This window comes from Scyliorhinus torazame, chromosome 3 (genome assembly GCF_047496885.1).
Source record: "Scyliorhinus torazame isolate Kashiwa2021f chromosome 3, sScyTor2.1, whole genome shotgun sequence".
In the NCBI taxonomy this organism is placed as follows: domain Eukaryota; kingdom Metazoa; phylum Chordata; class Chondrichthyes; order Carcharhiniformes; family Scyliorhinidae; genus Scyliorhinus; species Scyliorhinus torazame.
In genome coordinates this window covers 131,898,391-131,924,403 of record NC_092709.1, presented here as the reverse complement: position 1 = coordinate 131,924,403, position 26,013 = coordinate 131,898,391, and the positions used below count along the sequence as shown (strand labels likewise).

At 46.7% G+C, this 26,013-nt stretch overlaps 1 protein-coding gene across 2 annotated transcripts in view; it reads right to left on the bottom strand.

The window, feature by feature from the left end:
• The window catches only part of fras1 (Fraser extracellular matrix complex subunit 1), a 714,708-nt gene that overhangs the window by 12,913 nt on the left and 675,782 nt on the right, over positions 1-26,013 (bottom strand). For both annotated transcript variants that reach the window (XM_072496214.1, XM_072496215.1), the window contains 5 exons: positions 25,263-25,413; positions 25,060-25,167; positions 18,232-18,391; positions 14,472-14,588; positions 12,118-12,284 (listed from right to left, as the gene is read on the bottom strand). In XM_072496214.1, coding sequence (XP_072352315.1) covers positions 12,118-12,284; positions 14,472-14,588; positions 18,232-18,391; positions 25,060-25,167; positions 25,263-25,413 — 703 coding nt within the window. The remainder of the gene's footprint in view (positions 1-12,117; positions 12,285-14,471; positions 14,589-18,231; positions 18,392-25,059; positions 25,168-25,262; positions 25,414-26,013) is intronic.

The window sequence follows — 26,013 nt, the reverse complement described above, 5'->3', positions numbered from 1 at the left end:
CCGCCTGCCGCCATGTTCGAAACCCTCCATCCATGTTCCCGGGGGCGAATCGATGGTTATCACATATTGGAGCCCAGACAGACGCACAACCCCCCCCCCTTTACATGCCTCCTCCACTGGCCCCATATCCGCAGGTCCGCCCCCACTACCGGGCTGGTGGAGTACCTGGCCGGCGACAGCGGTAGGGGAGCCGTGACCAAGGCTGCCAAACTGGTGCCCCTGCACAAAGCCGCCTCCACTCGCTCCCAGATAGACCCCGTACCCGCCATCCACTTCCTTATCATGGCTATGTTAGCTGCCCAGTAGTAGTTGATCAGACTCGGCAATGCCAGTCCCCCCTCGCTGCAGCTCCTTTCAAGCATCGCCTTCTTCACCCGCGGGGATTTTCCTGCCCAAAGCTCATGATGATTTTGCCAGTCCTTTTGAAGAAGGACCGTGGGATAAAGATCGGGAGCCACTGGAAAATGAACAGAAATCTAGGGAGGGTTGTCATCTTTACAGTCTGCACCCTCCCCGCCAGTGACAGCGGGAGTGCATCCCATCTCCGAAACTCTCTCTTCATTTGTTCCACCACTCTAGTCAAATTTAACTTATGCAACATGCCCCAGTCTCATGCCACCTGTATCCCCAAGTACCGGAAACTTTCCTCCACCAGCCTAAATGGCAGCTCCTTCAGTCTATTCTCCTGGCCCCTTGCCTGCACCACAAACATCTGGGCGGTACTGGACCTGGTATTGGGGAATGAGCCCGGCCAGGAGGTAGAAGTTTCAGTAGGGGAGCATTTCGGGAACAGTGACCATAATTCAGTAAGTTTTAAAGTGCTGGTGGACAAGGATAAGAGTGGTACTAGGATGAATGTGCTAAATTGGGGGAAGGCTAATTATAACAATATTAGGCGGGAACTGAAGAACCTAGATTGGGGGCGGATGTTTGAGGGCAAATCAACATCTGACATGTGGGAGGCTTTCAAGTGGCAGTTGAAAGGAATTCAGGACCGGCATGTTCCTGTGAGGAAGAAGGATAAATACGGCAATTTTCGGGAACCTTGGATAACAAGAGATATTGTAGGCCTCGTCAAAAAGAAAAAGGAGGCATTTGTCAGGGCTAAAAGGCTGGGAACAGACGAAGCCTGTGTGGAATATAAGGAAAGTAGGAAGGAACTTAAACAAGGAGTCAGGAGGGCTAGAAGGGGTCACGAAAAGTAATTGGCAAATAGGGTTAAGGAAAATCCCAAGGCTTTTTACACGTACATAAAAAGTAAGAGGGCAGCCAGGGAAAGGGTTGGCCCACTGAAGGATAGGCAAGGGAATCTATGTGTGGAGCCAGAGGAAATGGGCGAGGTACTAAATGAATACTTTGCATCAGTATTCACCAAAGAGAAGGAATTGGTAGATGTTGAGTCTGGAGAAGGGTGTGTAGATAGCTTGGGTCACATTGAGATCCAAAAAGACGAGGTGTTGGGCGTCTTAAAAAATATTAAGGTAGATAAGTCCCCAGGGCCTGATGGGATCTACCCCAGAATACTGAAGGAGGCTGGAGAGGAAATTGCTGAGGCCTTGACAGAAATCTTTGGATCCTCACTGTCTTCAGGTGATGTCCCAGAGGACTGGAGAATAGCTAATGTTGTTCCTCTGTTTAAGAAGGGTAGCAAGGATAATCCAGGGAACTACAGGCTGGTGAGCCTTACTTCAGTGGTCGGGAAAATACTGGAGAGAATTCTTCGAGACATGATCTACTCCAACTTGGAAGCAAATGGACGTATTAGTGAGAGGCAGCATGGTTTTGTGAAGGGGAGGTCATGTCTCACTAACTTGATAGAGTTTTTCGAGGAGGTCACAAAGATGATTGATGCAGGTAGGGCAGTGGATGTTGTCTATATGGACTTCAGTAAGGCCTTTGACAAGGTCCCTCATGGTAGACTAGTACAAAAGGTGAAGTCACACGGGATCAGGGGTGAGCTGGCAAGGTGGATACAGAACTGTCATAGAAGGCAGAGAGTAGCAATGGAAGGATGCTTTTCTAATTGGAGGGCTGTGACCAGTGGTGTTCCACAGGGATCAGTGCTCGGACCTTTGCTGTTTGTAGTATATATAAATGATTTGGAGGAAAATGTAACTGGTCTGATTAGTAAGTTTGCAGACGACACAAAGGTTAGTGGAATTGCGGATAGCGATGAGGACTGTCAGAGGATACAGCAGGATTTAGATTGTTTGGAGACTTGGGCGGAGAGATGGCAGATGGAGTTTAACCCGGACAAATGTGAGGTAATGCATTTTGGAAGGTCTAATGCAGGTAGGGAATATACAGTGAATAGTAGAACCCTCAAAAGTATTGAAAGTCGGAGAGATCTAGGTGTACAGGTCCACAGGTCACTGAAAGGGGCAACACACGTGGAAAAGGTAGTCAAGAAGGCATACGGCATGCTTGCCTTCATTGGCCGGGGCATTGAGTATAAGAATTGGCAAGTCATGTTGCAGCTGTATAGAACCTTAGTTAGGCCACACTTGGAGTATAGTGTTCAATTCTGGTCGCCACACTACCAGAAGGATGTGGAGGCTTTAGAGAGGGTGCAGAAGAGATTTACCAGAATGTTGCCTGGTATGGAGGGCATTAGCTATGAGGAGCGGTTGAATAAACTTGGTTTGTTCTCACTGGAACGACGGAGGTTGAGGGGCGACTTGATAGAGGTCTACAAAATTATGAGGGGCATAGACAGAGTGGCTAGTCAGAGGCTTTTCCCCAGGGTAGAGGGGTCAATTACTAGGGGGCATAGATTTAAGGTGAGAGGGGCAAGGTTTAGAGTAGATGTACGAGGCAAGTTTTTTACACAGAGGGTAGTGGGTGCCTGGAACTCGCTACTGGAGGATGTGGTGGAAGCAGGGACGATAGTGACATTTAAGGGGCATCTTGACAAATACATGAATAGGATGGGAATAGAGGGATACGGACCCAGGAAGTGTAGAAGATTGTAGTTTAGTCGGGCAGCATGGTCGGCACGGGCTTGGAGGGCCGAAGAGCCTGTTCCTGTGCTGTACATTTCTTTGTTCTTTGTTCTATCTCACTCTTGGCCATATTTAATTTGTACCCTGAAAACCGGCCGAACTTCCTCAATGTTTCCAGTATATTTTCCATCCCGGCCAGTGGGCCCGACACGTACAGGAGCAGGTCGTCCGCATAGAGAGAGACCCTATGTTTCACCAACCCCCCAGTCATTCCCTTCCACCCATCGCAGCTCTCAACGCAATCGACAACGGCTCTATGGCCAGCGCGAACAGCAACGGGGAGAGTGTCTGGTCCCGCGATGTAGTCTGAAATAATCTGACATTATCCTGTTCGTCCTAACGCTAGCTTTTGGGGCCTGGTACAATAGTCTGACCCAATTAACCAGTCCCTCCCCGAACCCAAACCGTCCAAGCACCTCCCACAAATAGCCCCACTCCACCGGTCGAAGGCCTTCTCAGCGTCCATTGCCACCACTACCTCCACCTCCTTGCCCGTCAGGGGCATCATGATCACATTAAGCAATCTTCTCAAGTTAGCCGTCAGCTGCCTGCCTTTCACAAACCCTGTCTGATCGTCCCCAATCATCTCTGGTACGCAGTCCTCAATTCTAATCGCCAGGACCTTGGGCAGGAACTTGGCATCCACATTGATCAGGGAGATTGGCCTGTATGACCCGCAGGATTCCGGGTCCTTGTCCCGCTTCAATATCAGCGAGATCCCGCTTCAATATTAGCGAGATGCTCATGCGTGTTTTGAGGAAGTAACTGCTCATAGAAATCTGCAGCTGCTTCCACTTGTGTGATTTTGGTGTGAGTGGTGCTTGAAACCTGACATTGCAGGCTATACCTGGTAGGCACAAATCTGAACTTTGTGGAGCCATTTGGATAGCTAGTGTAATCTTTTGGATAACTCATTTCTTTTCTTATAAATTTGGAGAACCCAATTATTTTTTTTTTCAAATTAAGGGGCAATTTAGCGTGGCCAATCCACCTAACCTGCACATCAGTGGGTTGTGGGAGTGAAACCCACGCAGACACGGGGAGAATGTGCAAACTCTACATCGACAGTGACCAGGGCCGGGATTGAACCCGGGTCTTCAGTGTTGTAGGCAGCAGTGATAACCACTGTGCCACCCTTTGGATAACTCATTGACAGTTCCAATGAGCTTCTCAGTTCCAAAGTGTCAAGATGAACAGTCAAGAGGAGCAATCAAAGTTCTCAAGGCATCAAAAACTCCTGACGTTTAAATCTTCGAAAAAGCTCTCTGGTGTGTCAAAAACAAATGACTGCTTGCTATTTCACTCTGCCTGATGACATAAACCGTCAGGCTTTTATTAGTGAATTTGTGCTGCATGCCTGATTTCACAACTGCTCGTCATTGTAGTAGGGTACCTGCCATTTCACAGTTTGATTACCAGATTCAAGTGATTATGGACTCGATGAAGTGGGACGATGGATATCAATGCTTGTTTTTATAATGGATATGCAATTGAATGAAAGGCTTGTTCTTTTAAAGGACAATGTAGCTGAAGGAATGTAAATGTAGTAAATGTTTTTTTTGAGTGAGAGTTTAAAAAAAGTCTGCAATAGATGCATGTAGATTTATTTTATCTCAGCTTCAATCCTGGTGTCTATCCATTGTGGATACTAGGTGCATTGGCATGATAGGTGTAAGGGCAAAGGGTGGTGTGTGGGGGAGCGCTAAGTTAGCATGGTGCTATAAAGGGCCATGTGCTGGGTAGAGTCACAGGTCGGCATAGAGGGTATGGGTGGTCATGCAGGTGGGTGGGAGCATGAGGTGACATAGGTTGGCACAGATGGAGCATGGACGCTGTGTGTGAGAGGGTGGTTGTGAGAGATGAGTAGGTGTGAGGGTCGTTTTCCATTTTTTGGTGCTTTTTTCAAACTTCATTCAGGCCTTCGCCTAGCCTGCCTCCGCATCTTGCATTCTCTACATTCATTTCAGTGTTGCCCGACCAAATTCCAGGCAACCCTGTCACCCTGGAATAAAATTCTGACCTTCTGAACTACTTTCTCCCAGGTTGGGTTTGTGGAGTCGGGAAACGTTATGAATTCCTGGTTTGCTGTTCATGGCCCACTGTCCATGTTACTGAGACCTGGCTTTGAAAACAGACAGAATTAATGATTGTGATGCAGGTCTTGCCTGCTGGCTGGAGTCCTGCATTTCCAATGGGGTGAATTCCACACAATTTCCTGTGTGAAGTGCCCTTTTGTGGCCAATGTTAAGCCTTCCCCAGGATTAAGGACCCTGCCCCTCGAGAGCCGCTGGCCAATCAGAGTGTGGCAGCTCTTCATTGCCTTCAACGCCTCTGGGAAGTGGTGGCAGCTGCCAGAAATGCATCCACTAGAACTACATTGATCCAAAGGTTGAGTATGCACAAAAAGCGGTGGGGGGATTTGGTTACCTGGGCAGGGGGTAGCATATGGAGGCAGGTAAGTGGCACGATCCAACTCTCTTTCATCCAATTAAATCTATCTCCAAATTGCCTCTGAGGGAGAGGACATCAAACTATGCCCATTGTTTCATTGAGACTAACGTGGCAACAGTGCCACAAGAAGTCGAATGACCTTAGATGCTTGATCAAGGTCAGCGAACGCATCATCTCATGACATTTCCTACCCACTGTAACACCAACCTCAAATCTTGCTCCATTGTATCAAAAGAGCATAAGAAATAGAACATAGAACATTACAGCGCAGTACAGGCCCTTCGGCCCTCGATGTTGCACCGACCTGTGAAACCACTCTAAAGCCCATCTTATTGTCCATATGTCTATCCAATGACCATTTGAATGTCCTTAGTGTTGGCGAGTCCACTACTGTAGCAGGCGGGGCGTTCCACACCCTTACTATTCTCTGAGTAAAGAACCTACCTCTGACATCTGTCTTATATCTATCTCCCCACAATTTAAAGGTATGTCCCCTCGTGCTAGACATCACCATCCGAGGAAAAAGGCTCTCACTGTCCACCCTATCCAATCCTCTGATCATCTTGTATGCCTCAATTAAGCCACCTCTTAACCTTCTTCTCTCTAACAAAAACAGCCTCAAGTCCCTCAACCTTTCCTCATAAGATCTTCCCTCCATACCAGGCAACATTCTGGTAAATCTCCTCTGCACCCTTTCCAATGCTTCCACATCCTTCCTATAATGCGGCGACCAGAATTGCACGCAATACTCCAAATGTGGCCGCACCAGAGTGTTGTATAGCTGCAACATGACCTCATGGCTCCTAAACTCAATCCCTCTACTAATAAAAGCTAACACACCATACGCCTTCTTAACAACCCTCTCAATCTGGGTGGCAACATTCAGGGATCTATGTACATGGACACCGAGATCTCTCTGCTCATCCACACTGCCAAGAATCTTACCATTAGCCCAGTACTCAGTCTTCCTGTTATTCGTTCCAAAATGAATTACCTCACACTTTTCTGCATTAAACTCCATTTGCCACCTCTCAGCCCAGCGCTGCAGCTTATCTATGTCCCTCTGTAACTTGTAACATCCTTCCGCACTGTCCACAACTCCACCGACTTTAGTGTCATCTGCAAATTTACTCACCCATCCTTCTACGCCCTCCTCCAGGTCATTTATAAAAATGACAAACAGCAGTGGCCCCAAAACAGATCCTTGTGGTACATCACTAGTAACTGGACTCCAGTCTGAACATTTCCCATCAACCACCACCCTTTGTCTTCTTCCAGCTAGCCAATTTCTGATCCAAACTGCTAAATCACCCTGAATCCCATGCCTCCGTATTTTCTGCAGTAGCCTACCATGCGAAACCTTATCAAACGCTTTACTGAAATCCATATACACCACATCAACTGCTTTACCCTCATCCACCTGTTTGGTCACCTTCTCAAAGAACTCTATAAGGTTTGTGAGGCACGACCTACCCTTCACAAAACCGTGTTGACTATCTCTAATCAAATTATTCCTTTCCAGATGATTATACATCCTATCTCTTATAAACCTTTCCAAGGTTTTTCCCACAACAGAAGTAAGGCTCACTGGTCTATAGTTACTGGGGTTGTCTCTACTCCCCTTCTTGAACAAGGGGACAACATTTGCTATCCTCCAGTCTTCTGGCACTATTCCTGTAGACAAAGATGACTTAAAGATCAAGGCCAAAGGCTCAGCAATCTCCTCCCTAGCTTCCCAGAGAATCCTAGGATAAATCCCATCCGGCCCAGGTGACTTATCTATTTTCACACTTTCCAGAATTGCTAACACCTCCTCCTTATGAACCTCAAGCCCTTCTAGTCTAGTAGCCTGAATCTCAGTATTCTCCTCGACAACATTGTCTTTTTCCTGTGTGAATACTGACGAAAAATGTTCATTTAACACCTCTCCTATCTCCTCGGACTCCAAGCACAACTTCCCACTACTGCATGATAGGAACTGGATTATGCCAATTGACCCCTTGTGTCTGCTCTGCCATTGAAGTAGATCATGGCTGATCTTCTACCTCAATGCCACTCTCCCAGATTATTCCCATATCCCTCATTTCCCTCAGTACCCAAAAATCTATTGACCTCGGTCTTGAATATACTCACCACCCTCCCATCCCTCACACATCATCACTCCCTGGTGCCCAGCACTCATGCCTAACATCCAGATACTTCACCTCATCCTCATACACGTACCAATGATTCCAGCCTCACACCTCATTCCTGCCAATTCCACATACCTCCAGGTACTTAGCTATGGCAGGCACATCACTCAAACAGTGTGTAACACAATCATTGACCCTTTGTCCTCTTGCTTGCAGGTCAAAGTGGCACACAATCGAAGGGAGAAAAGTAGAACTGGTGAACTACAATCATGTCAGCAACTCCTGAGCCTAATGGAGAAGATAGTTGTCTGCATCATGGGACTGACTGCAACAAAATCTGTGACATCTGGTATTGCTGAAAACAAGGGTATTTTCTTGCCTTATGCCCTTGTCAACTCCCAGCTCATTCTTGTCCTGCTATGTGGCATGGTGGGTAAGCTACAGATGGTGTGACCATGAGCCACTTGTTTCCCAGCCAGACAATTAACTTCCCTGACCCCAATCTTATCTTCTCAGTTCTTACTTTCAGATACCCAAGGACTGTCTGCACAGTCATAACCCACCCAAAAGGAGGAGAGAGAGCAACAGCATAGCACTAATGAAGAAGTCCTATCACTTGATCAGACATTTGCAGCCACCAACTGAGACACTGCATATACCTTGAAGGCTGGTGTAAAGTTGGATCCGTATGTGGTGAGTCACCAAACATGAAAAGCTACAGCCAGGCCAGCATGAAGGAGACCAGTGGGCCCCACTTGGGAGGGCCTTTGGTTTCCATAGAATCATCTCCAACAGTGCTTTGGATCCAAATGTTCCAAACACACAGCTCAGATTCAAATGGGCATACTGTTCTTCTTTGAGAAGGGAAAGTTATTTTTGGAGGTGGAAGGCTGTTGTTCTACTAAGTTATCTTAAAAAAAGGTTTATTTTGTATGTATTCTATTTTTTGGAATTTATATTGGGCTGAGTGCATATTACAGCAGCTCTATGTTGGAGAATTATATCCTGTTGGAATGGACCTGTAGAGACCTTTTTGCTGGAATGATATCGCTGCAAGCACGATTGTTGTCAGCTGTAGGTCAGTGTGTAGCCTTCATGCCTTTGAGTCAGAGGATCATGGACCAGAATTTTACACTGCCCCACTGGCGGGTTTTTAAGGCTTTCCCACCTGCCCTGACCTCACAGCGATTTTACACTGAGACAGGCAAAGGCTTGCTTGGGAAGTCCTCTCTTGCCCCAACTGAGGCCCACTTAAGGGACATTTCCCACCCTACTTCTGGCAGGAGGACTGAACTTCCATGGGGGAAGTCTGAAAAAGAAGTTAGTTCTCGGGCGCAAAAAGGGCCTCCATCAGAAGCCCCCCTCTGAAGTTGGGCACCCGTCCCTAAGGTCCGGTGGTCTCCAGAGCTCACAACCCCCCTTGGCCCCTCAGATTGGCTGGCAGCTGTCTAAGGCGTGACTTTGTCCTGAGTGAGGGGCGGAAGTCATTCAAGCGTGAAAATGTTGCAGGGCACTCAGAATCTCTTCAGATGGCGGGAAGCGAGAGACGCCATCTGAAAAGCTCAGGTCATGAGTCGCACTCCAGACACTTGAGCACATAATCCAGACTAATACTCCAGTGCAGTTTTGAGGGAGCACAGCAATTTTGGTGGTGCTGTCTTTCAGATAAAATGTTAAACTGAGACCCTATCGCCCTCACAACTGAGCATAAAAGATTCCAAAACACTATTTTGAAGGCGAGCAGGAGGGCACACTCGCTGAAAGGGTTCACCTCCTTCATGCGAACCCGCAGTACGCTTACGTGGAGTACCCCGACGGCCGACAGGACACGGTCTCTCTGCGAGATCTGGCGCCCGCCGGCAACACACACACCCCCCCCCCCGACACCAATCACCCAACCCCCCCCTTCCTGCCACCGCCGCACCCCGCGACCGCCCCCTTCCCAGGAGGGTCAGTCCTCCTCCCAGGCCCGACCAGGAATGAAGCCCAAGCTGAAACCGTAAGGCTCCCGGGGAAGACAACACCGGAACAAGCACCACCACCACCACCGGGGCCGAGGCGATCGACACGGACGACCAGACCGCCCGACCGACTCGTGGCGTCGATCTAACAGTACAATGTGGACTTTTAACGAGAACATTTTGTCTTTTCCTGACGATTACTGTAAATACTTTGAAACAAAAAAAAAACCTTGTACATACTGTTATAACATGTGAAAGTTTTTCCTCCCAGGACCAGCCTTGTAAACCCTTACCACCATGCGAAGCATCACCCCGCCGGGTTCATTCTTGTCATTATCACATTGCTGTTTATGGAATCTTACTGTGCACTCATTGGCTTGCTGCGTTTTGAACATGGCAACAGTGGCTTCATGCAAAAATGTGTTTTGGGCATGCCTGTGACCACAAAATGCAAGTCCTTTTGAATAATAAAAGTCGAAAGTAATCAATTAGAAAGAAAAACGCTTACAGGAAAAGGGAGCGCTCAAGATATATTATTGTGTTTACGGCAGATTTTATTTGAACATTACTGAGAATTTTATAAACGTATCCCACTGCAGTATTTGGACATTACCTTGTAGTAAAAAGGCAGTTGAGTGGCCTCAAGTAGTTAACCTATGAATCCACCTCCTACTTTGGTTGTAGGAGTTCTCATTCTCTGCCAAACTATTGTCTTGAGACCATCAATTTCATAAGTGCCATATTTCATTCCTCTATTTATTTTATTTTTTGATATGTACTTTTGTCAGATTTTGTATGACGAAGGCAATTAAAATGAGTGCTGGTCAGGATACCACAGGCTTACAGCACTTTGTTCTCTGTTCTTTTAAATTAATGAGCAGAATTAAAGAACTGCAGGCAGATCATTTCCCAGCCGGCTCTCCAGGCAAGGGCTATCCTCACTGGGAGTGCCCTATTAGAGAATCAGCTCTCACATTTCGGGCACGATTTAACGGGAGAAAAACAGTCCTGTTTTGGGCGTGTCAGCGACCCCGCTATTAAATGGGACTTTTTTTTTTTCGGGCCTCAGCAAGGAAAATCTTGGCGAGGAAGCACTTACACTCCTCAGTGCAGGAAGAGATTGGGGTGCCATTTTTAAATGCCACCCTGATCTCGACCCCCCACCGTGGCCTCCAGACCCCCCAACTTACCGATTAGGAGGTCCTTGAGCCTCCTCTCCCCTCATAAGGGCAGTGCACCCCTGGCCCCGGCACGGGCAACCTGACACCTTGGCACTGCTAGCCTGGCAGTGCCCCTCCCATCCCAGCAGTGCCACCTCAGCAATGCCAAGGTACCAACCTGGCAGTGCACAAGTGACCAGGTGGCATGGTGTGCCAGGGTACCAACCTGTCCAGAGCCCAACCACCCAGGGCCTCCGATTGCAAGTGCTGTTAATGCCTGTCCACGTTTGTGGAAACCAGTGCTGAATGGCGCTGAATGGTGTGCTCCCGGGCCTTGGGAGACTCCGACGTAGACATATTCAAGTAAAACTGCTTATTTAAATATGCAAATCTGGATCTCGCCTAGTAAGGGCGAGATTCAGATCGCGACATCTCGCAAGACACCCTGGGCATCGTAAATCGTATGAGTGTCCTCTCGCAAGATTTAAAACCTCGCTGTATTACCGAGTCGGGCGGGACGGGCCATATGACCGTGTCCTGAGAGCTTTTCGCTGTATTCCAACATGTTGATATCAACACTTAGTCATTACTGCTGAGCTCCATTCCTTGCCATGATAATCCTCATTTAGATTCTTGACTCAAATGACAGAAATAGAATAAAATCTATTTTCAGCAAATGAAAAATTAGTGTTCTTTTTACTTTAGGATAAATTGAAGAATTATTGCTTTTTCAAAATTTCATACAAATTCTCAAAATGGAAGAAATGATTACCTTGGTGTGGGGGTTGGGGGGATAATTTTGACTTTGTGGGAACAGGCCCATTGTGTAAATGGAGTTACATCGGCCACCCATTATGCATCTTTTCCGATGTCAAATATGAAATTAAGTTACGCACATGAAGTTTAATAAAGTTAGATTTGAAGGAGCTATTTGTAGGTTTGTCAGGATGGTGAGATAATGAAAATGGTGAGTGCATTGATAGAGTAACTGATTGACAGACATAGGTAGCCAATGCCATTCAAAATAAAACATTGAAAGAGATATACGGCACTGGGCTTTCCACGCAGGGAGGTGGGGAGGGTGATTCTGATTTGTTCAATGCAGGTGGCTAGCAAATCAGTGTGGAGGCAAATGGAAACAAAGATCAGGATATTTGTAAAACAGGCAACCAATATGCTTTTGCAGGTTTTACACCATCACATAAAGCCAAAATCCCACCACCATCCCAGCCAAAATGTCTAGGGTGAATAATACTAGGTGTACTTTTTAGACAACAAATGTGGTTTGTAGAACAAGCAGTTGGTGCTTCAGTCAGGCCACATAAACAATTAGAAATAAGAGATATTTAATAATCAAACCTATTTTAAAAGGCTGGACAGTATTTCATAGTGAGTTTAAAAATCTGTATACCCATCGAGAAAGCTCCTTTATAATCCATTTCAGCCAGGGACATCTCCGTTTCAGATGGATCCATCATAAAAACCTTCTCGTTATTGCAAAGATGAAACTCTGTATTGAGAGAGTAGACAACTGGAACTGGCCGATTTGTCTGTTGAAACGCAATAGGGACAAGGAACCTTTACGGGAAAAAAAACAAAGTCAATGTACTCACACCATCTCAGAAGACAGTTACTTAACAAAGTTTTGTATGTTCACATATTGTATACTCTCTGCTAAAATATAAGCAGCAACCACAGCTACAAAGACAAATTTACTGGAAATTATATTGCAATTATTTTTTGATAAGTCAATTTTAATTCGATAGGAATTGGAAGTGCAGGGCCTAAAGAGGTTTGGTTCCCCCAGGGGCTGAGGTCCAGAAGAATTGCCCAACCCTGACTCCATTCACTGCCAATGAGTATGATGTCAACTCTGTACTCTGTGTAGCATTGACAAATGCACACATGGAAAACCCAAACTAGGAGGGGAAACTTACCTTTACTGGACTGAAACATGGTGGAAACAGGTCCCATCCCAGAATTCATCCATAAAATTGCTGTGGGCTGCTCCAAGCTCATATCTTGCCAGAAAAGCCCAGAAAATTCAGGATATAGAACATAGAAAAATACAGCACAGAACAGGCCCTTCGGCCCACGATGTTGTGCCGAACCTTTGTCCTAGATTAATTATAGATTATCATTGAATTTACAGTGCAGAAGGAGGCCATTCGGCCCATTGAGTCTGCACCAGCTCTTGGAAAGAGCACCCTACCCAAAGTCAACACTTCCTCAGTCCCTTTCACATTTTCCTCCAACATCAAAGATGAGAAGTTTAACTTAAAAACTGAAACTATATCATAGATTATCATAGAATTTACAGTTCAGAAGGAGGCTATTCGGCCCATCGAGTCTGTACCGGCTCTTGGAAAGAGCACCCTACCCAACATCAGCACCTCCACCCTATCCCCAAAACCCAGTAACCCCACCCAACACTAAGGGCAATTTTGGACACTAAGGGCAATGTATCATGGCCAATCCACCTAACCTGCACATCTTTGGACTGTGGGAGGAAACCGGAGCACCCGGAGGAAACCCACGCAGGCACGGGGAGAAAGTGCAGACTCTGCACAGACAGTGACCCAAGCCGGAATCGAACCTGGGACCCTGGAGCTGTGAAGCAATTGTGCTATCCACAATGCTACCGTGCTGCCCTTAAGAACAAGTACATCTACACTATATCATTTTACCGTAATCCATGTACCTATCCAATAGCTGCTTGAAGGTCCCTAATGTTTCCGACTCAACTACTTCCCCAGGCAGTGCATTCCATGCCCCCACTACTCTCTGGGTAAAGAACCTACCTCTGACATCCCACCATTCACCTTAAATTTATGTCCCCTTGTAATGGTTTGTTCCACCCAGGGAAAAAGTCTCTGACTGTCTACTCTATCTATTCCCCACTCTATCTATTCCTCTGATCATCTTATGAACCTCTATCAAGTCGCCCCGCATCCTTCTCCGTTCTAATGAGGAAAGGCCTAGCACCCTCAACCTTTCCTCGTAAGATCTACTCTCCATTCCAGGCAACATCATGGTAAATCTCCTTTGCACCTTTTCCAAAGCTTCCACATCCTTCCTAAAATGAGGTGATCAGAACTGTCCACAGAACTGTATATATTAGGTATAAGTCACCTAACAATATGTGAATAATAACTTCGTCAAATAAAGCCAGTTACTTCATTTTTCTGGCCGTTTGATTAATACAACTTGCTTTGATTAGTTTTATTCCATGCCTTTTTGCACATAAGCTGGCTTTGCAAAACTCAGATCTGGGTTTCTTAACTAAATAAGGCTCTACTTATATGGCAAATGTAACTGGCACTCAAGTTGTACCCCTTTGCATGAATTTTGAGGACCCTTTTTCAGATAATAAAAGTTACACGTGATTTTCTTTCTCTCCTGTAAAACATGGGACAGCATAATATTTTACAGTGGTGACAACATAATTGTCTCTTTCAGTCTTAAATCCCATAATTTTAGCTCTTTTCATTATCATTGGCATTATACAGGTGGTTCAGTGATTACGAGATTGGAAAAGGTGCAGTGTGTTGTAAATGTATCTCCCGTTTTACTTCTGTAAACTACTGAGTAATCTGAACTCTTCAGATAAGTTGGAGCTTACATCTCTAATTTTATGTAGGTTTAATGATAAAACAGCACAAAGTAATTTCCCATGACAGAAAAAATGGGAAATGACTGGATTTTACACATTTTGTGCGGAAGTTGAAGAAATATTTGAGTAGCGGAATTGTAACATGCCCATACTTTTCAGAAGCATGTGCCGTACAGGCCAGTGGCTTATCTCCAGGGTCGATCCAAGGTTGTGTGGGTTGTACAGTGCAGGGGATCAGAAAGATTGTGTACTCGCCCGAATAATCTTTTCTGTAGAGAAGAAAAAAAATTATCATGCAAATTCTTTAAAAGGTTGCTGACATATCATATATCTCAAAATGAGCCTATTGACGAGCTGACAGATATCCTACTATATCCTATTTAATCTAGTACAATTAACAAAAATGCATTGAATTAACATTTGCTTGATGAAACCTTCATTGCAACTATTTTTGTGGATTCAAAAGATTTTAAAAATGGAATGTCACAAATGATAATTTGCTGAGAAGTATACTTACTCAGTTTCAAATTCTGACCGGCTAAAAAATCACATAGAAATAGTAAGTAATGACAAAGAACCATGTCAATTAAAGATAAGAATTTTAAACGATTCTACAAAAGGAAAGTCAGAAAAATTCAACATGTTTGTTCCTTTTGTCAGCTCTAAATCCCAAGCTGTTAGCTTTCAAAATGTGTTCAACAGAATTCAATGTCATTCACATTCTGGACTTAGCTAGACAAAATAGACTCATTTTTTGGATATTAATTTGGATTCTTGAAGGTGCTGGTCTGGCTGAATTTCTTTAACATAAATTGCATGAGTTGTCCAATTTTTATTGCCTATTGTATTGCCTAGATTTTACTACCCACTTAATTTTCCCAACAGAATTCCAGTCACTACACTTCAAACGTTATTCATTGTGTGGGGCATTTTGAGATTGTCCAATGTGATTTAGGATAATGTTTAAAAATGACTTGTGTTGATACTATCAGAAGAATATTACATTTGTATAACATTGCCATCTCCCCAATTTAATTAACAATTATAAACACATTACACATTGGTACATGAGTACAGCTGATAGAAATTTCTCTGCTTTTTTTTCAATTTTCTTTTACAGGATGTGGGCATCACTGGATAGGCCAAAATTTATTGCCGATCCCTAGTTGCTCTTATGTAAATGGAATTATTATTATCTCATTGATCTCATAGATTGCCTTATCAAGAAATGGTTTCAAAAATCTGAATCCATCAATGAATCTGCCAAATCCTGCAGTTAAGCTACATCAACAAAGATTAAGGGAAACATTTTGTGTTCGCTAATCACATGGGGCGCAATCTAACGGCCCTGCACGCTGGGCATGAATCCGAGCCAGCCGGTTAGTCGCGGGAGAGTCTGAAATCGGAAACCTGGTCGGGTGCCGATCAGTTTCCAATCTAACCAGCCCACACCTGTTGGTGGGATCCAGATCCAGACCCACTGCGACGTGGTGAGAAACCAATAATCACCAATTAAGGCCAATCTCCATATCGTTAACGAGAAGGACCCCCCCTATCGAACTGCCTCCCAGGATCTGACCGGCTCTGCAGTGATTGATCACGCGAGTGTCGATTAGTGCTAGCCCACACAAATGTGGACCAGGTGTCACAGGCAAGGCCATTGGAGGCCCCTGTGTAGTCAGGGAAAGGGCAGGGTGGTATCCTGGCTCTCAGTCTGGCACCCAGGCACTGCCAGGCTGGAACTGCCAAGGTGCCCAGGTGGTACAGTCAGGTTGGCAGGAGCACTGCCAGGGTGAAGTGCCAAGTGGCACTGTTAAGGGTTAGGACCTGAGGGGAGGTCATGCCCAGGAATGGAGGGTTGGGGATGAGGGGGTATGCAGGATGGGGTAGTGAAGAGCAGGTATGAAGGGGCCTCTGAAATTTTCTTTTGGGAGGCGTGAAGGGTGGGGGTTCTGGAAAGGGGGAGGGCCTGAAAAGGGAGCCCTCAGTGACCCCCTAGCAGGGTGTTATCACTTGGGGTGGAAGGTGTGGGCTATGTGTATGGGGTGACATTGGCCGGGATTCTCTGATCCCGCGCCAGGTCGGAGAATCGCCGGGGGGCTGCGCGAATCCCGCCACGCTGCCGATTCTCGGTGCCAATTCCGCCGGCGGTCAGGGGCCATTAAAAGCGCCCCCCCCCGGCGATTCTCCGCGCTCGATGGGCCGAGTGCTCGCCGGCGTCGTTTACGCATGATCCTATCCGGCAGGACCTCGGAGTTCTGGCTGCAGGGGCCGTCCTGGTGGGGGGACAGGGGGAGCCGACTCCGGGGGTGGGGGACTCCATGATGGCCAGGCCAGCGATTGGGGGGCAACTGATTGGCGGGTGGGATCATTCCGGGGGAGGCCTATGTTTCTCCGCACCGGGCCCCTGTAGGGCTCCGCCATGTTGGGCGTGGAGACGGCCGTGGCGCGCATGCATGGATCCGCACCGGATGTGGCACTCATGTGTAGACCCTCGCCAGTCGTGGCGGGCCGGCTTCCGGCACCAGAGCAGCGCATAGCACTCCGGTGCCGTCCTAGCCCCCTAGGAGTGAATGCCTGGGCTTGGTGGCCCGTTGACGCCGGCGTTGCTCGCCCCGGTTTTGACGCCGCCGTCAACGCTTGGCAGGGATTTCGGAGAATCCCGGCCATTATCCGTGGGTGGGGGTATGAGGGGCCCTAAAGCTCACTTAGAGATCGGGGCACCCTTTTGAAATGGTAGCCTGATCTCGGAGGAGCCAGTCTAGCCAGCAAGTTCAGCTCCCCAGTGACGGAAGAAAATTTGAAGTGTGGGCCTGTCTGGGCAGAAACTCCCCAGGACCCAATAAAGTGACTAATAGCGGTGGGGAACTTGTCCCCAGAGCCGCGGGGGGAGGGGGGGGGGGGGGGGGGGGGGGTGCAGGGAAGATACGGACGACACCCAGCAAACCCAACACAGGTGACACTTAGAAACTTTTCCATTATATCACGCCCATGTTCTCATTTTACACTTGCCATATATTGCGAGGCTACTGGAAGAATATTTCTGCCTACAATTTCTGGTTTTGACACATGGGTTAATTATTCCCTGGAATGTGTCTCAAAATACAAATACTATGCTTTACCCCCATACCCCCAGGAATAATTTAATTTTCAAAATAAACAGATGAACCCAAGGAACACATTGTGAAAAGAGAATTTTATTTTATTTTTATAAAATGACAAATGACAATTGTTGAATATTGATGCCGCTGTTTGGTAGAGAATTACAGTTTTTATGAAGGCTACCGTATACCATAACTGGGACAACATTGGGGTTGAATATCGCCCACTGTCAGTTTGAGGGAGAATCCAGGGGGAGCTTGCGGGGCAAAAAAACGGATTTAATGCTTCCCCCCCCCCCCCAGATTTCTGCAGATCCTCTTCTCAAGTTACAATGAATGATTGAGGCAGCCTAACTGGAAATTAATGTTGGTTGTCTCTCCTCAGTACATGCATTCTTAGTAGATAAAGTGATCTCTGTGGCTGTGCGAACTAACTTGGGTTGGGGGGGGTGTTGGAGAGAAGATTTAATCTCATATGCAAAACAGGTATTTATTTTTTGTGTCAAGCGCAGTTCAATGAGAAGTTTTACATTTAGCTCGTTGTAGTTACAGAAATTGATCCAAGGGAAAAAAAAACACGCCTATCAACCTTCTCAGAACAAACAGTATGAAGAAACAAAGCATCTCATTACCATAAGTGAAAAAGTTAGATTAGCATCTACGTTGTTCCAAAACATGGCAGCTGACAGTTCAGAATAAAATCGCATTCTGCTTTCATATGTAAAAGACTAGCATGTTTAAAATCTACTTTTAATTTGCGGCACTCCTTAAAAAGCATTAGGCCAGCAAGGAAGCTGGCTTTTTACTTTACCTGTTGTAAGAACTAGTTGCTCGCCATAGCTGATATGGGGAATCAAATGTCTGAGCACTCCAGAGCAATTGCAGGTCAAATTCAATACCCCCTAAATGATCAGGAGCTACAATTTGAGACTTCTGCCCTGGCAACGTGTGGTGATCCATCACAAAGTGACCTGGAAAGTAACACACATACCAGGTTAAGGCTTCTTCTCTCTCTGCTCAGAACAGCACTTTTATGCCAGCATTTGGATGCATTTTATTTTGTTCTCTATCCACACGTGCACATTTCTAATACGGTCAGGAGATAGTGATGAGGATTATCTGATATTTGCTAACTCAACAACATCTGGGAGTATATTTTCAATTTTAACTTCAGCTTTACTCTTCCATCATTAAAATCCTGCTCTACCTATGCCAATCTTTCCCAATTTTCTGACAGTGCAATAACAGTCAACTTGCCTTTCTCCGTTTGGCTGCCTACTTTACACTTTGGAGGTGGGAGGAACCCCTTCTTTTAAGAGATGTCACTGATTATAATCAGCATGGGACAGCTTTGAAGTCAAGATGAAAGTCTAGATTCAGAATACTGACATGATTTCAATGTTTGCTCGATCCAAATGAGGAAATGCTGTGGATGCAGTGCTCAGAGTACTTAAACATAAGAACATAAAAACTAGGAGCAGGAGGATGTCATCTGGCCCTTTGAGCCTTCTCCGCCATTCAATGAGATCATGGCTGATCTTTTGTGGACTCAGCTCCACTTTTCCGCCCGAACACCATAACCTTTTATTCCTTCGTTCTTCCAAATACTATCTATCTTTATCTCGAAAACATTTAATGAAGGAGCCTCAACTGCTTCACTGGGCAAGGAATTCCACAGATTCACAACCCTTTGGGTGAAATAGTTCCTCCTAAAGTCAGTCCTAAATCTACTTCCTCTTATTTTAAGGCTATGCCCCCTCGTTCTGCTTTCACCCGCCAGTGGAAACAACCTATCCATTCCCTTCGTAATTTTATGTTTCCATATGATCCCCCCGCATCCTTCTAAAATTCCAACGAGTACAGCCCCAGTCTACTCAACCACGCCTCGTAATCCAACCCCTTCAGCTCTGGGATTAACCTGGTGAATCTCCTCTGCACACCCTCCAGCGCCAGTACGTCCTTTCTCAGGTAAGGAGACCAAAACTGAACACAATACTCCAGGTGTGTCCTTGCTAACACCTTATACAGTTGGAGCATAATCTCCTTAGTCTTAAACTCCATTCCTCTAGCAATGGAGGCTTATGTGACACAAATGAACTATTTACTGTAAACAGTCAATCCCTACTTTTATTATACATAACATAGGATGGTGAACTTTATTCATGGCAGGATGAGGCTGGAACTGGTTTAAGCAAGATATCTGCCCATTGGTCGGAACCTGCTGTGACTCAGTCATATTTTTCTGCACTTGGATCAACTGATTAACTTATTGGCAGGTTTCCAGTGCTGATGTTACTTTTCAATCTGAGTCCAGCTCTATGTGACTGGAATTATAAATGACAGCAGTACACAAAATCACTATGGGAGTGGATATTCTGTGCTCGTTTAGTGGTGCACTAATTGCAGCAGCTTCATGGCAATGACAGAAACAAATGAATGAGTAGGGTTCTTGGTAAATCGCTGTTCTGTGGAGGGCTCAGAAGTAGACGTAGTTCAAAGTCAGTACAGAAAATTATGGGAAGAAATAAGGGAACAGTGAGACAATGCATGGACTGGAGAAGTAGCTGTTTCGGGGCAGCACGGTAGCACAGTGTTTAGCACTGTTGCTTCACAACACCAGGGTCCCAGGTTCGATTCTCGGCTTGGGTCACTGTCTGTGCTGAGTCTGCACCTTCTCCCCGTGCCTGTGTGGGTTTCCTCAGGGTACTCCTGTTTCCTCCCCCAAATCTTGAAAAGACATGCTGTTACGTGAATTAGACATTCTGAATTCTCCCTCTGTGTACCCGAACAGGCGCTGGAGCGTGGCAACTAGGGGCTTTTCACAGTAACTTCATTGCAGTGTTAATGTAAGTCGACTTGTGACACTAATAAAGATTATTATTATTATTGGAGGCAGTGGAGAAAAGAAAATAACAGCAGATACATAAGCAATGCCTACTTACTATTATTTAGATGCGGTCAGCAGATGTGATGCACCCAAACATAGAGGGAAGAGGCAATTTTGGATTTGGTGATGTGGAATCAGGCAGACTTGATTAGGGAACTTAAGATGAAGGAACCCTTAGGGAGCAGTGACCACAATATGATAGAATTCATTTTGCAGTTTGAGAGGGAGAAGCTGGAATCAGATGTAACGGTATTACAATTAAATAAGGGTAACTACAAAGACATGAGGGAGGAGCTGGACAGATTTGATTGGAAAAGGAGCTTAGCAGGAAAGACAGTGGAACACCAATGGCAGGAGTTTTTGGGAGTTAATAGGAGGCACAACGTAAATTCATTCCAAGGAGGAGGAAACATGCTAAGGAGAGGACAAGGCATCCATGGTTGACGAGGGAAGTTAAGGACAGCATAAAAGCAAAAGAAAAAGCTTTCAAAATGGCGACGATTAGTGAGAAGCCAAAGGATTGGGAATTCTTTAAAAGCGAGCAGAGGATAACTAAAAGAGCAATAAGGGGAGAGAAGGTGAAATATGAGTGCAAGCTAGCTAATAATATAAAGGAAGATAGGAAGAGTTTTTCCAATATATAAAAGGTAAGAGAGAGGCAAAAATAGACATTGGACCATTGGAAAATGTGGCTGGAGAAGTAATAATGGGAAACAAAGAAATGGCAGACGAACTGAATAGTTACTTTGCATCAGTCTTCACGGTGGAAGACACCAGTGGGATGCCAGAGTTCCAGGAAATCAGGGGGCAGAGGAGAGTGCAGTGGCCACTACTAAGGAGAAGGTTCTGGGGAAACTAAAAGGTCTGAAGGTGGATAATTCACCTGGACTGGATGGACTACATCCCAGGGTTCTAAAAGAGGTAGCTGAGGAGATTGTGGAGGCATTGGTGGTGTTCTTTCAGGAATTACTGGAGGCAGGAAGGGTCCCAGAAGGCATAACACCGCTGTCATTTGTAAGATTTTAGAGTCCATTATTAAAGATGAGATTGCGGAGTACTTGGAAGTGCATGATAAGGGCAGCACGGTGGAGCAGTGGATAGCACCTCAGCCTCATGGCGCTGAGGTCCCAGGTTTGATCCCGGCTCTGGGTCACTGTCCGTGTGGAGTTTGCACATTCTCCCCGTGTTTGCGTGGGTTTTGCCCCCACAACTCAAAGATGTGCAGGGTAGGTGGATTGGCATGCTAAATTGCCCCTTAATTGGAAAAATGAATTGGATACTCTAAATTTATTTAAAAAAAGAAAGGGCATGATAAAATAGGACTGAGTCAGCACGGCTTTGTCAAAGGGAGGTCATGTCTGACAAATCTGTTAAGAGTTCTTTGAGGAGGTAACAAGGAAGTCGGACAAAGGAGAACCAGTGGACGTAATTTATTTAGATTTCCAGAAGGCTTTTGACAAGGTGCCACATAGGAGACTGTTAAATGCGTGAAGAGCCCATGGTGTTAAGGGTAAGATCCTTGCATGGATAGAGGATTGGCTGACTGGCAAAGAGTGGGGATAAAGGGTCTTTTTCAGGGTGGCAGCCGGTGACTAGTGGTGTGTCTCCAGGGGTCTGTGCTGGGACCACAACTTTTCACAATATACATTAATGATTTGGAAGAAGGAACTGAAGGCACAGTTGCTAAGTTTGCGGATGATACAAAGATCTGTCGGGGGACAGGTAGTATTGAAGAAGCAGGGGAGCTGCAGAAGGATTTGGGCAGGCTAGGAGAGTGGGCAATGAAGTGGCAGATGAAATACAATGTGGAAAAGTGTGAGGTTATGCACTTTGGAAGGAGGAAAATAGACTATTTTCTAAATGGGGAAATGCTCAGAAAATCAGAAGCACAAAGGACTTGGAAGTCCTTGTTCACGATTCTCTTAAGGTTAATGTGCAGGTTCAGTTGGCAGTTAGGAAGGCAAATGCAAAGTTAGCATTCATGTCGAGAGGGCTAGAATACAAGAGCAGGGATCTACTCCTGAGGCTGTATAAGGCTCTGGTCAGACCCCATTTGGAGTATTGTGAGCAGTTTTGGTCCCATATGTAAGGAAGGAGGTGTTGGCCTTGGAAAGGGTCCAGAGGAGGTTCACAAGAATGATCCCTGGAATGATGAGCTTGTCATATGAGGAACGGTTGAGGGCTTTGGTTCTGTACTCGTTGGAGTTTAGATGGATGAGGGAGGGATCTTATTGAAACTTACAGGATACTGCAAGGCCTGGATAGAGTCGACGTGGAGAGGATGTTTCCACTTGTAGGAAAAACTAGAGCCAGAGGACACAATCTCAGACTAAAGGGACGATCCTTTAAAACAGAGATGAGGAAGAATTTCTTCAGTCGGAGGGTGGTGAATCTGTGGAACTCTTTGCTGCAAGAAGGCTGTGGAGGCCAAATCACTGAATGGCTTTAAGACAGAGATAGATAGGTTCTTGATTAATTAGGGGATCAGGGGTTATGGGGAGAAGGCAGGAGAATGGGGATTAGAAAATATCAGCCATGGCGGAGCAGACTCGATGGGCCGAGTGGCCTAATTCTGCTCCTACGTCTTATGGTCTTGTGCTCTAAAATGAGCAGAAAGAAATTGTGGCCATTTTTAAGGGCAGCGTTACTGGAAAATAATCTACCCCCCACCCCCTGACAAAGGACCTCCCAGAAATTGAAGGCTTTCCTGAAATAACTCCACCCAGAACCTCATAAAAAAGGGGAAAATTATTTCTTCACAAATTTGCAGTATCAACCCATCATTAGACCTACAGTATAACTATAATTACATTGCAATACCATGGCTAAACTAGCAATGCTGTTGGTGCAAAATAAATCAATAACTAAATGAAACCAGTTACAGAGGTAAAAATAGTTATACGTTATTAAAAACAGATAGTGATGTCTGTTGCTCTTATAGCTTAGGAAAGCTCAGAAATCTGCTCCTCTTGGAACAGAATTCTGGTTAGCAATATTTTGTGCTGTAAATTTTCTGTTGTGTGGCCAGAGTCACTGGAATTGGGTCTGGAATCTGGGGCGAGATTCTCCGACCCTCCGCCGGGTCGGAGAATCGCCGGGGGCTGGCGTGAATCCCGCCCCTGACGGTTGCCGGATTCTCCACCACCGGATATTCGGCGGGGGCGGGAATCGCGCCGCGCCGGTTGGCAGGCCCCCTCCCCCCGCGATTCTCCGGCCCGGATGGGCCGAAGTCCCGCCGCTAAAATGCCTGTCCCGCCGGCGTAGATTAAACCACCTACCTTACCGGCGGGACAAGGCGGCACGGGCGGGGGGGCGATCCGGCCCCGGGGGGTGCCCCCACGGTGGCCTGGCCCGTGATCGGGGCCCACCAATCTGCGGGCGGGCCTGTGCTGTGGGGGCATTCTTTCCCTTCCGCCTTCGCCACAGTCTCCACCATGGCGGAGGTGGAAGAGACTCCCTTCACTGCGCATGCGCGGAAATGCCGTCAGCGGCCACTGACGCTCCCGCGCATGCGCCGCCCCGAGATGTCATTTCCGCGCCAGCTGGCGGGGCACCAAAGACTTTTCCGCCAGCTGGCGGGGTGGAAATTCGTCCGGCGCCGGCCTAGCCCCTTAAGGTTGGGGCTCGGCCACAAAGATGCGGAGCATTCCGCACCTTTAGGGCGGTGCGATGCCCGACTGATTTGCGCCGTTTTGGGCGCCAGTTGGCGGACAACACGCCGTTTCCGGAGAATTTCGGCCATGGGGCGAGATTCTCTGACTCCCCACCGGGTCGGAGAATCGCCGGGGGCTGGCGTGAATCCCGCCCCCACCGGTTGCCGAATTCTCCACCACTGGATATTCGGCGGGGGCGGGAATCGCGCCGCGCCATTTGGCGGGCCCCTCCCCGCGATTCTCCGCCCCGGATGGGCCGAAGTCCCGCTGCTAAAATGCCTGTCCCGCCGGCGAAAATTAAACCACCTACCTTACAGGCGGGACAAGGCGGCGTGGGCGGGCTCCGGGGTTCTGGGGGGGGCGCGGGGTGATCTGGCCCCGGGGGGTGCCCCCACGGTGACCTGGACCGCGATCGGGGCCCACCGATCCGCGGGCGGGCCTGTGCCGTGGGGGCACTCTTTCCTTTCCGCCTTCGCCACGGTCTCCACCATGGCGGAGGCGGAAGAGACTCCCTCCACTGCGCATGCGCGGGAATGCCGTCAGCAGCCGCTGACGCTCCCGCGCAGGCGCCGCCCGGAGATGTCATTTCGGCGCCAGCTGGCGGGGCACCAAAGGCCTTTTCCGCCAGCTGGCGGGGCGGAAATTCATACTGCGCGGGCCTAGCCCCTTAAGGTTGGGGCTCGGCCCCCCAGGATGCGGTGCATTCCGCACCTTTGGGGCGGCGCGATGCCTGACTGATTTGTGCCATTTTGGGCGCCAGTCGGCGGACATCGCGCCGATACTGGAGAATTTCGCCCCAGGTTTGGGAATAGCATTGCTAGAATCTGTGTCCTGATGTGTTTGAAGATCTCGTTAGATTACTTCTCTAAGTACTCATTATTTCTTTCTATCACTATATCAAAAGGTAATGTTACATTTTACATTCAATAGACTATACCAACAAATTGTTGAATATGAATTATGTTATTCTGAGAAAAGTGATTTATAGAACACATGATTTTCTTTCCTAAATTATCAATTCTAACCAACAGCTAATCCTTCGGTGAACACTCGCTTTTCTCTTTTTCAACATCCATCAATCTATAAATAAATTACTTGCCTCGAAATTTTGCATGAGTCTTGAATTCAATGACAAGACGACCATCGTCCCTGATATAAATCCGTATTATCTGAAGTCGTGCTGACAATACACTGTCAGTTTGTATGCCTGCATTAAGTAACAAGACGAAATGAAAAACGCTACATTGGATAAATGAAAAACAAAAGTAAATAAAAAGAATTATTTGCAACCATCTTTCTTACCTGTTCTCCATAGAACTGTGTCATAAAAGAATGAGAACTCCATCTCAGTGTGATGCTCAAGTGAAGCCCAGCCTCTTGGTGCTGTTACATAAATGTAAGAGACGTACAATGGCACTGACACGGTCAGGAACGACTGGGCAGAATCCCGTACCTGCCAATTAACAGAACATAAGAAAATGTGACACAGGAGAAAACCTTTAGGGCCCATTAAACCCTTTGCTCCACAGTCTATGAAAATGATCCAGTTCACTATGAACCCATCACAATCCATTGGCCTGCCAAGGAATTGTTCTGCAAAGTCTCTGATCTCACCCGCAAGATGTAGACTCTGACTAATGACACACAATCACTACACAAAATCTAAACCTTGATTGATAATCATAGATCATAGAATTTACAGTGCAGAAGGCGGCCATTCGGCCCATCGAGTCTGCACCGGCTCTTGGAAAGAGCACCCTACCCAAGGTCCACACCTCCACCCTATCCCCATAACCCAGTAACCCCACCCAACACTAAGGGCAATTTTGGACACTGTGGGCAATTTAGTATGGCCAATCCACCTAACCTGCACATCTTTGGACTGTGGGAGGAAACCGGAGCACCCGGAGGAAACCCACGCACACACGGGGAGGATGTGCAGACTCCGCACAGACAGTGACCCAAGCCGGAATCGAACCTGGGACCCTGGAGCTGTGAAGCAATTGTGCTATCCACAATGCTACCGTGCTGCGTAAGAGGGTGTAAATAAACT